At 51.4% G+C, this 11,024-nt stretch overlaps 1 protein-coding gene across 1 annotated transcript in view; it reads left to right on the top strand.

Annotated features, from left to right (window-relative positions):
• Window positions 1-3,787, top strand: part of BDKRB1 (bradykinin receptor B1) — an 8,328-nt gene extending 4,541 nt beyond the window's left edge. The window contains exon 2 of the mRNA XM_011370206.2: window positions 2,240-3,787. Coding sequence (XP_011368508.1) covers window positions 2,250-3,302 — 1,053 coding nt within the window. The 5' untranslated portion in view covers window positions 2,240-2,249 and the 3' untranslated portion in view covers window positions 3,303-3,787. The remainder of the gene's footprint in view (window positions 1-2,239) is intronic.
• The last annotated feature ends 7,237 nt before the right edge of the window (window positions 3,788-11,024 follow it).

Raw genomic sequence — 11,024 nt, 5'->3', positions numbered from 1 at the left:
CATTTTGTGCAACTTACGCATCCATCGACTTCTTTGAGAAACAGGAGTCTGGGACTTGAACTTTCATTAAACATTCATTTTTTTAGCTCCTCGCTGCCAGAAGGGCTTATTGCAAAATTTTAAAGTATTGCCAAATAACAGAATAAACAGTTGTGGGTTTATGCCCTGCGATAAATTAAAAAACAAGACTACCCCACTGCCCCACGTGCTCTGAGTCAGAATGCTAAATGCCGCAGACACTTCACAGCCACCTAACCCACAATTTCCCCTCTTTCCCACTGCCCTGTCCACTGGCAGCCCAGCAGCTTGTCTCTTCTCTGCCTACACTCTCCCTTGGTGGTTTCCCCCAGTCCTGTGGCTTTAAATACGATCTACATGATTACAGCTCCCAATTACGTACCATTATCTCAGACCTGGGCTCTGAACACTGGTCTTGTATATCCAGTCACCCACTGGACACCCCCACTCGACGTCCAACAGACACCTCAGCCTTAACACGTCTAAAAGTCAGCTCCTGCTCTTCACCTGGAAAAACCTGCTCCATCTTCACTCTGCCATCTCCATTTCAGTTGATGGCACCTTCATATTTCCAAGCACTCGGGCTAAAAATCTGGGCATCGCCCAATTCTTCCTTTCTGATCCCACTGAAAATCATGGTGGTACCACCTTCAAAATATATCTAGAACCTGATCACGTCTCACCATCGCCCCTGCTAACATGTTTGCTCAGCAGGTTTGTCGTTACAGGGGATTTGCCTATTTGATTCACTCCTGTGTCCCAAAGACCTAGAGCAGTACCTGGCACAGAGTGGGTGCTTCGCAGATGCCTGTTCAGTGGATAAATGAATGGAGGAGCCTGTGCGTTACACCCCAGTGCGGGCGGCAGTGTGTGAGTGACAGTGTCGCAGATAGAAGGCCATCACGTCCTCCCCAGATGAGGAAAGCCAGGCTCTGAGACATAAAGTGACTCGCCCAAGGTCGCATAGCCAAAAAGTGTCTTCTGAGATTGGTTCTCTCATACAATACCTTGCCTTGGTGCTGTGAGGCTTTGCTCGGCCCAAGGAGTCTCAAGCGTCACTAGTAATAAGAATAGTGAACATTTAGCAAGTGCTTATGAAGAGTCAGGAGCCATTTTAAGCACTTGGTGTAAATTAACTTATCCGGGTGGGGGAAGGATGTTTAGGTGTGGAGCCCCAGAAATCCCACAGGGCAGGCAGTGGCTCACTGTGTGTATGGGATTGTGTGGGTCCCCTGGGTCGGCCATGGCCACCTTTGCTGACAGGTACCCCCAAATTCACAAGTACAGGATGCGATCCTGTCTCTCTACGAATCACAGACGGCTGGGAGACATGATCCGTTTCCTTCCTGCTGTGGCCATCTCTCACTGAAACAGCGTGGGCACGTAGGAGGAAGGCTAGCTGTGTGACCTTGAGTGTGAACTTTGGGGCCAGAGCAAACTGAGGTCCACGGCCTGGTGCCATCACTCACCAGCTAGGTCTCCTTAGACAAGTCATTAACTTTTGAGCCTGAACGCATTTACCAAGTGGGGACAAAACGTGGGGCATAATAGAACAGAGAGAAGCACCGGCTCTGGAGTAGGGCTGCCTGGGTCCGAATCCAGGCTTTGCAACTGACCCGCTGTGTGACCACGGACGAGTGACTCAGCCTCCCTGTGATCCATTTTCTATGAGTTACATAGAAGTGACAATGGTCCTACTTTACAGGGCTGTTGGGAAGGTTAAATGAGAAAATACTTCAACGTAAAACTCTTTGAATGGTGCCTGGTACATAGAGATCATGTAATAAATGTTTGCTAAACTGTTAAAAATAATAACATGATCGTTAATAAGACTAATAAGCACTGCTGAGTGCTTCCTCTATGCCAGGCAACCATGCCAAGCACTTCATGGATACTGTCCCCAGTCTTTGCCACGATCCCATAAAAGGGATACGATTAGCTACAATTTTCAAAAAGAAAAAGAAGAAAAGTCAGTGGGTCTAAGTGGCCCACAGCAAGTGGTTGTGCCAGGATTTGGACTCAGGTTTCAAAGCCCAGGTCCTTTCCTTCATGCCAGGACTTTCCCTCTAAGGGGACAGCTCTGCTGCTGTAACACCAAAGCAGCCGATATCTAAGTCAATGGTTGTGGCCGTGTGCCCAGGAAACGCTGTTTCCCCAAACCGCGGCCAACTGGATCTGGCCCATGGGCCTCCCGTGTAATGCTACCTGCCGTTCGTTGCAGGTCACTGTGGATGGCATCCCAGATCCTCTTGGAGTTCCAGTCCTCCAACCAGAGCCAGCTCTCGCCTCCGAATGCCACGTCCTGCGACATCGCCCAGGAAGCCTGGGACCTGCTGCACAGGGCATTGCCGGTGTTCATCGTGGCCGTCTGCTTCTGCGGCCTGCTGGGGAACCTCTTCGTGCTGTCCGTCTTCCTGCTGCCCCGGCGGCGTCTCAATGTGGCAGAAATCTACCTGGCCAACCTGGCGGCTTCGGATCTGGTGTTCGTCTTGGGCTTGCCCTTCTGGGCACAGAACATCTGGAACCAATTCAGGTGGCCTTTTGGAGTCTTCCTCTGCCGCGCCGTCAACGGGGTCATAAAGGCCAATTTATTCGTCAGCATCTTCCTGGTGGTGGCCATCAGCCAGGACCGCTACTGCGTGCTGGTGTACCCCATGGCCAGCCGGAGGCGGCGGCGGCGGCGGCTGGCCCAGGCCACCTGCGTGCTCATCTGGGTCTTGGGGGGCCTCCTGAGTGTCCCCACATTCGTGCTCCGTGCGGTCAAAGCCGTCCCGGAACTGAACATCTCCGCCTGCGTGCTGCTGTTCCCCCACGAGGCCTGGCACTTCATGAGGATCGTGGAGCTGAATGTGCTGGGTTTCCTCCTACCGCTGGCCGCGATTGTCTTCTTCAACTACCACATCCTGGCCTCCCTGCGAGGGCGGACGGAGGTCAGGAGGACCAGCTGCGGGGGCCCCAGAGACGGCAAGACCACGGCGCTGATCCTCACGCTCGTGGCCGCCTTCCTGGTCTGCTGGGCCCCCTACCACTTCTTTGCCTTTCTGGAATTCTTGTTGGAGGTGCGGGTCATCCAAAGTTGCTTCTGGGAGAACCTCACAGACCTGGGCCTCCAGTGGGCCAACTTCTTCGCTTTCATCAACAGCTGCCTGAATCCAGTGATCTATGTCTTTGTGGGCCGGCTTTTCAGGACCAAGGTGTGGGAACTTTATAAACAGTGCATCCCTAGAAGTCTCCCTCCAATATCCTCGTCACGTAGGAAAGAAATCCTCCAACTTTTCTGGTAGAATTAAAACAGCGGTGAGCCAAGAAGCTTCGCTTCCTTATCAGTTATTTCTGACATAATAATACCATTGTAGGCGGCTGACGATGGCCCTCAGGATAACCGGGACGTAGTCCCTGCAGACCGTAAATGTTTTTATGACAACGGGGACTTTGTAGATGCATCTAAAGACTTTGAGATGCGAAGATGGTCCTGGATTATCTGGATGGGCCTTGTAATCACAGAGGTCCTGAGGAACCAGAAACAGAGGAGTGAGAGTCAGAGAAGGCAGTATGACACCCGAAGCGAGAGGTTGAGGTGATTCGAGGAAGGAGCCGCAAGCCGAGGATCATTGGCGCCCTCTAGGGGCTGCCCAAGGCAAGGAAATGGATTCTCCTGGGAGCCTCTAGAAGGAGCCAGCCCTGCTGACATCCTGACTTCAGCCCAGTGAGACTGATTCTGGATGTACGGCCTCCAGAAACATTAGATAATAAATCTGTGCTGTTCGAAGTCACCAAGTCTGTGGTAATTTGTTGCAGCAGCAACAGGCAACTGATACAAGTTTCTCGCTGCATTTCCGCTCGCCCGTCCAAAATTTTCTAGGCTAACTGCTAGGAAGACAGAGCTAGAGATCCTATCCACAAGGAACGTACACAGATCTAAAAATTTATAGTATTTAAAAAGGAAGTGAGAAACCTCGTGATCATTCGGAGGGAAAGGGGATGGGTTTGGGTTTACTCTACGGTTTCCAGGATGGAGGTTAGGAGGGGAGCAAACCATGAGCTGAGCGGAGAGGGCGGGGAAGGGCCGGGGGAGGCGTGACCGGGGCACACGGGCAGAAACACACGAAGAGCATTTATCAAAGTCCCAGTGCCTCAGCGCTCTTCTCGCGACCAGGGGCGGAAAGTCTGCCTTCGAGGAGCTCGTGCGACAGGGACAAGAATTAGGGGAGTGTCACCATCGGGGTGAGAGCAGAGAAGGTGCATCCGGCCCCGGTTCCAGGGAGGGGATGTGAGAGAGGGCTTCCTGGAGGAAGGGACATATAAGCTGAAAAGGAGTGTTCTGGAGAGAAGAAACACACCAGACCCAGAGGCAGGCGGGTTCAGGGGTTAGGAGGGAGAAGGACGGTGAAGTACGAGGCAGCCGTGGAAGAGTTTGAGGTTTGAAGTGAATGGAGATGGTGGGGGCATCCATGATGCTCAAGGGCAGGGAGGGGAGGAGGGGGTGTTCCAGGCGCTGAGGGCCCAGCTGAGGCTGGACGGCACGAATTTGGAGTGTGAAATGCTCAGCTGCTCTAGCAGTGGCCAGCAGGCCCCCAAAAGGCTGAGTACTGGACTGCTCCAGGGCTGGGGTTTTGCCACATAGACAGCCATAGTTCAGGGCATTGAGGGTACTGGGCCGACCAAAAGGAATAGCTGAATTAAGGAAGGAAATGAACATAGGAGGTGAGGGAAGCAGAGTGACATTGAAATGGGTGAAAACAGGTATAATAGGGCACCTAGGTGGTAGAGCGAGAAAAATAGGGACTGTGGCCACAGAGTCAGAATGAGGTGGAGCCATCCCAGGAGATGACAAAGACCACGTGTGGCCATGGCATTGGATGGCTGGAAGAGAGGGAAGGAGGAAGTCATTGGAGATGAGACAGGTAAGGAACGGGAAGGTGGGGAACGGGCTGTCCGCTGGGGCCCTGCAGGCAGACAGGGTCCTGGAAGGACCGAGGGAGGAGAGAGCCGCTGGGCCAGCTGCCAAGGTTGGCCTCCGTGGAGTGGTGGGGGAGGGGGCGAGCAGCCTCTAGTGCTGCGTGGGACGGGCCTGTCCTCATGGGACAGCAGCAAAGACCCAGATTCGTCCGGGAAATGGAAAGGAGGCCAGTGTTTCTGGAGCCTGTTGATCGAGTCTGAGGGGCTGGCAGGGGTTGGGCCACCAGGCCCTCATAGGCCATCCGTGACAATCTTATGGTCAGCCCCATAGAATTCCTGGAGAGCAGAGAGTAGTTCAGGCAGCTTGGAGTTAGGTCAACGAGCTGGATCCAGTGTTTAATTTTGACCACATGGTGCTTAAAAAATGTTTTTGAGCTGGTTATCCATGTTAAAATTCCACATACAAATTCCGCAGGCTTCGGGCTTCCTTTGAACGTTGGAAAGTTCCAGCAACCCTGAGTCTGCCCTCCTCCATTCAGCTGATATTTATTGAGCACCTACTTTGTGCCAAGCACCGTTGCAGGCACTGAGAACACAGCAAGGGACAAGGCAAACAACCTGGTCCTCTTGGAGGTGACCTCCTGGGGCGACCTCCTGGGGCTCCGTCAGGCACCGGTTCTTTGGCAATGAGCAGCGGCACCCCTGCCGGCAGGACAGGCCCCCTCCCCAGGGGCAGGGGTAGGGGCAGGAGCCGCAGGGCTTACTTGCCTCCAGCACCGAGGCAATGTCTGAGCCCCTGGGGAAGAAACCCAGTGAGCGATGGTCCCGTAGGGAGGTAGCAAGAGCAGTGGGAACCGCGCTGGAAGGAGACAGGAATGCGGGTCTCTGCTCTGTGGGAACTGACCCGAACATGCCCTCCGTCTCAGCCTCTGCATTCAGCCTGTGGCTTACAAAAACCCTTTCTAGGGGCTGCAAAAGAACAATCCCGCACTCTAGAAGAGTGCGTTGTCTGAGAAATCAGGACAGTGCTCACAGGCGTGCAGGTCAGTGGTAGGCTCTCCTCTCGGTCTCGTAAGTCTGATTTATGGGATGCGCTTCCATTTACCACAGCACGGCACGCAGCCCCACGGCAGGAGAGAGGGTGGCAAACGTCGTAAGGATCCTGCTGCCCTTCTGTTGGAAAGTCAGGCATTCATTTGCACAGGGAGGAATGCCTGCCTTGGTTGTAAGGATGCGGGCTGTGAGAAACATGAACACTTGGAGTTCCCACGGATCCACCGACGTGCTCAGCTGGAGATTTCAGACCCAGGTCCAGGCCCGGGCCCCACCTCTTAGGGCTAACACCTGGCATGGGGGAAGGAGTCAACAGACGGCCTTCCGGCACCCCGGCCCTGGCACCCACGTGGACTCCCACTTCCTGTCCGAGAAGGGCCAAGCAGAGATGTGGATCTGCTTCTTCCACCCACTCCCAGCTTCGTGCCTGTCACGTGAGCCCACGGCCGCCCACCTCCTTCCCACCACACCCATCACCCCATCCATCACAGACCCTGAGGAGCCCTGAGCCCCCCGAGTGTCCCAGCCTGGGGACACTCCCAGGTGTTGCGATGGACACAGGCAGTTTCTCGTTCACTGGAGACGAGTCACGGGCTCGATGAGAAGCAGGTGGGAAGTCTATGCGCTGGAAGAGGCTCAAAATAGCATTGAAATGAGTGTGTCAAACCGATGCAATCTACGCCAAATCTGAAAAATTATACCAATGTCAATTGTTCCACTCACGCAAGGTGTTTCCCTTGGGGGAAACTGAGTAAAGAGTGCAAAGGCTCTCTCTGTGAAGCCAATAAAAAGTTTCATGAAGAAAATATCATGAAGTTCAATCACTCCCTTCTGCGGGCCATGAGATGGACAGAGCTTGCCCGCGGTCACTCGCCAAGCCGGACTGCTGGGCAGGGCTCTAAGCCCGGGGATGCTCACTAGGCTGTGAGGTCAGAGAAAAGGCCTGAGCGCCAGGGAATCCCACCATGTGAGTCTCCTTAATGCTGGCGGAGACTCTCTGTAGCTAGGGTTGGAGTTTCAGTCAGCAGGGATCTCAGGGTGCTGTGGCTGCCAAAATAATTGCTGGCTCTCGGGCTGCATTAATAGGAGTATAGCATCTAAAATGAGGGAGGTGATATCTCCTTTAGCTTAGCGTTGTCCAGGGTACATGAAGAGTATCATGTCCAACTCTTGGCTGATTCAGAAGAAAGGAATCAGATCGGCGAAGGGGCTCAATATCATACCCTCCGTGATACAGTTAGGGCCTTAGAGGGCTTACCTGAAGAAGGTAAGACTTATGGGGAGAGGGGAACAAGTGTATTTAGTGTGACCCCAGTAGCACCAAAGAAAGAAAATTCCTGAGAAACACATTCCAGCTTAATGTGAGGAAGAGCTCTCTGATACCCAAAGCTGTCCTGTGATAGTTGTCCCATGAGAGAACTTGGAGAACAGTGGGTCCCCTGCCCCTGGAGGTGTCCCAGCAAAGCTGCAGGGTCTCGTGGCCGAATGTTGCAACAAGAATTCCAGAAACATCTTCAGCATACCCACCTGGAACTTACTGCAAGCAGGGGTGGCAGGTAAGAAACATGTAATTATGGGATGACAGAGAGCACCTGGGAGGAGTTCACGATGGAAGGGGCAACAGACAAGGTGGCCCTGAGCTGGGTCTTGAGGTTAAATAGGACAGTGAGGGTGTTGACCACCTGCCTCACCCAAGTTTTCAGCCAGCGAAATCAAGGGCTGGGAGAATTATGCCTTACACTTAGTGACATCGTCCAATGTAGCCCTTTCTCCGTAATAAAGATGCCATGGGGCCCCCATTTGCAGACTCCTGTCTGCCTCATTTAGTTCAGAATTCAGGCGGGAAAACGGGAGTATCCTCGAACCACTGGTCCTATCATCTTGCCCATCCCTTACTCCGAGGGAGTCAAATTGCAAGTATCTATCAAAATCCCCCCCCGCCCCGCACCAACCCCAAGTGAGAACCACATTTAGCTCATCTGATTCAGTTAATAAATAGTGGCCTCCAGGTAAGGTTGGTAGTCTGGGGAGACTTCCTGGAGGTGGTGGGACTCAGCCCTGTAGGACTGAACTTAACAAAGCGAAGGGAGAAGCCGGGGTGCTGGGGAAGCACGAGCAAAGGCAGGCTTGGGGGCGGGCACGTTCCGTAATGGCGACAGAGCAAGAAGGCTGCTCAAACAACAGGTGGAATGATTAATTAGCCAAACACAGAAAATCACTCAGAACCGTCTCCGGCATGCATTGCACGCACAATAAACGTTTGCTAATATCAGAGCAGAATCTCTCTTCAAGTCCAGATGGTGGCATTAGTTTATAGCAACTCGCCACTATTGATTTTGGCATCATTCCCGGTGTTTAACAATAATCCTTCCAGCCAACACCTCGTGGCTTCCCCCGATATTATTTCCCTTCATTGTCCTATTGCCAACCTTGTGATGAGGGGTTGGGGCGGGAGGGTAAGATTGAAAAAGGGTGAGCAAAGGAACGGAAGAATGAGACTCAATCATAATGAACAAAACATCGACACTGTAAGTTAAGATCAGACCCCCAAGACCTGGACGAGAGTGAGTGACTGCAAAGAGAGAGTGAGCATGGAGGTGCATGCAGGTCGATCCAGACTTTATTTAAAATGTTGACGTTGCATTTATCTTGGGTGTTTTTACATTAATTTTGCTTTTTAAAAATGTCGCATTAAATTTTTGTCTGTCTAGATCACTGATGTGCCTCTGTGTCCACCTCTCTTTAAATTTTGTGCCCAAAGCCAGTGCCCCACCTCCCTCACCCTAGTCCCGAGCCCTGAACGGCAGGATTATGGGGCTGGGCTGCATTTCCAGTAGAGAATTGAATCTATCAGAGAAGCTCAAATGGGCTTTTGTTTCAGATTCACCTCCCCCCGCCCCCCGCAGGGAAAACACAACAAAAAAAAAAAATCGTTTTCTGAATATAAAGCACATTTTTATCATCCCATGCCCCAAATAGTCCCACATCGACCAGTTGTGAAAACTCCACCAGGGGAGACTTTCACGAGCCTGAGGGATTGAGAGAAGGGCCTGGCATGCATTACCGCCCAGCCCAGCATGTACACGAAGAAATTAATCGTGAACTAAATATGGCATTTTTATTTTGAATTTAAGCAGTGACTTCGATCAGGAGGAAGCTGCCACAGACAAGCCTTGTGAAAAGGCTGGGATAGTTAGAATTTTTCAAAGCCTTCCCATGGTTGCTGGGGTCAAGTTCAGATGCGCTGCCGGGCTTTGCAGGGGGCCAAAGCTAAACCACCCAAGTTGCACTCGGAAAGGCAGCGGGCGCCCCCTGCTGACTCCACAGAGGTCTTTCCCCAGAAGTGATTCTGCACAAATTTTCAAATCAAGCCCTTTAAACGGGTTACAAAAGATCTGTTCCAAAGAGTAACAGAGGATGCGAAGAGGCAACGATTCCTTGTCGGTGGGTGTGTCAGTACTTCTACAAGAGGGCAAACGGCAACAGACACCCAAATTTTAAATGGGCGTCACACGTCATTGACTCGGTGTTCGGTGTCGCCCCTTGTAACGATCTATAAAAACTGGCCTGCTGCCAAGTTAAGTGACTTGCTGAAGGTCAGTCTTTGGGGTAGAGACTCCGCTAAAACTCCAATTCAGCAAATAGGACATGAAAGGGAAGAAGATGACTTTCAAAATGAAAGCTGGTGTGAAGGAATAAGGATGGTTTTGAAGAAAATAGCATGTCCTAAGGGGTATGGGAAGAAAGTAAAATTACAGTTCGAACCGAAATGGAGAAGAGAGGACGGTATTTATTTGGCCTGAGACGTGTGTGTTATAAACGAAAAGAGGATTTCTGACTGCGGAGCTATGACATTGTGAAAATTAATAAAAGAAATCTCAACGAAGATTGGAGTCGAGAGGGGCCGTAGAGGGCGCTCTCACACCCGACCGCTCATCCGCCACTGGTTGCTCTAGACAGGAAGAGACATGGCTTACGTCCCAAGAGGAAGGTGTTTTCCACTGTACTGTCCCGCAGGAGGAAGGAAGATTTTCTCTTCCCCCAGCAACAGCCCAGCCGAAGAGAGACTGTCACAACCCAGCCAATGAAAAGCCACTACATGCTGACTGCCAGTTTCCTCCAATGAACTCTGTTATGACAGCCCCTCCCAGCTGCCCTCTTCCCGCTATAAAAGAACATTCCTCTCCTTTGTTCTCCAGACTTGCCCATGGCTTTGTCATAGCTTGCATGTCCCAAATCGCAATTCTCTGCTATTCCTGAATGAATCCAATTTTCCCGGTAAAGCAGCAAACTTTTATTTTTAAGGTCAACAATATTGATACCGATTTGAAAATAGTATAAGTTGGAGGGGTGGTTGTGTTTAACTTTTATTAAATGTTAAACAATTTTGTGGAGTTATGCCCTTGAGTTCTCCATCTCTCTAAAAATAATTGGGCCACATCTGGGCTAACAAAATGCTCATATTAATTAGGGTTTTGGAAGCAGAGTTGTACTTTACACCGAGCAGTCATGTTTTCCTTTATACCTCGGTGGAATCTAAATTTAAAAGAATGTTTATGCCCTCTCCCGATTAGCCATAGAAATGTTTGCGGTAAGGATGTGCTAGTGTTCATTTTTCTCAGCTACCCCCAAACCCCAAACGCTTTGCCTCCAACCCTCTTTTTGCCTTTTCTTTCCAAACGCTACCCAAGATGCACCAAGTCAAATTTCCTTGTAACGAGGCAATCCTGAACGTCAGGCTAGGAAGGGAGCTGGCTCCCCCACTCTCCCAAGGCTGCCCCTATTTGTGTTAAAGCCAGGGAAGCAGAGGTCCATATGGCCTTGCAAGAGACTAGGCGGCGCCTTCAAAACCAGGAATTCCCCCTCTAAAACTGCTCTGAGTGGTTTTTCTGCCTCTTTCCTTGGCTGCCTGAAATGCCACTCGATTTTTCAGAAGCAAAACAAGTCGGTTTCCATTTATAAGGAACAAATAGCGGGAATGATGAGCTGTAATATCTTTCCACTGGGTTCAGAGCTTCCAGAGGGCAAGGACTGTATCTTTCATCCCTAGCCCA

This window comes from Pteropus vampyrus, unplaced genomic scaffold (genome assembly GCF_000151845.1).
Source record: "Pteropus vampyrus isolate Shadow unplaced genomic scaffold, Pvam_2.0 Scaffold164, whole genome shotgun sequence".
Classification (NCBI taxonomy): domain Eukaryota; kingdom Metazoa; phylum Chordata; class Mammalia; order Chiroptera; family Pteropodidae; genus Pteropus; species Pteropus vampyrus.
This window is presented reverse-complemented; position numbering and strand designations above follow the sequence as displayed.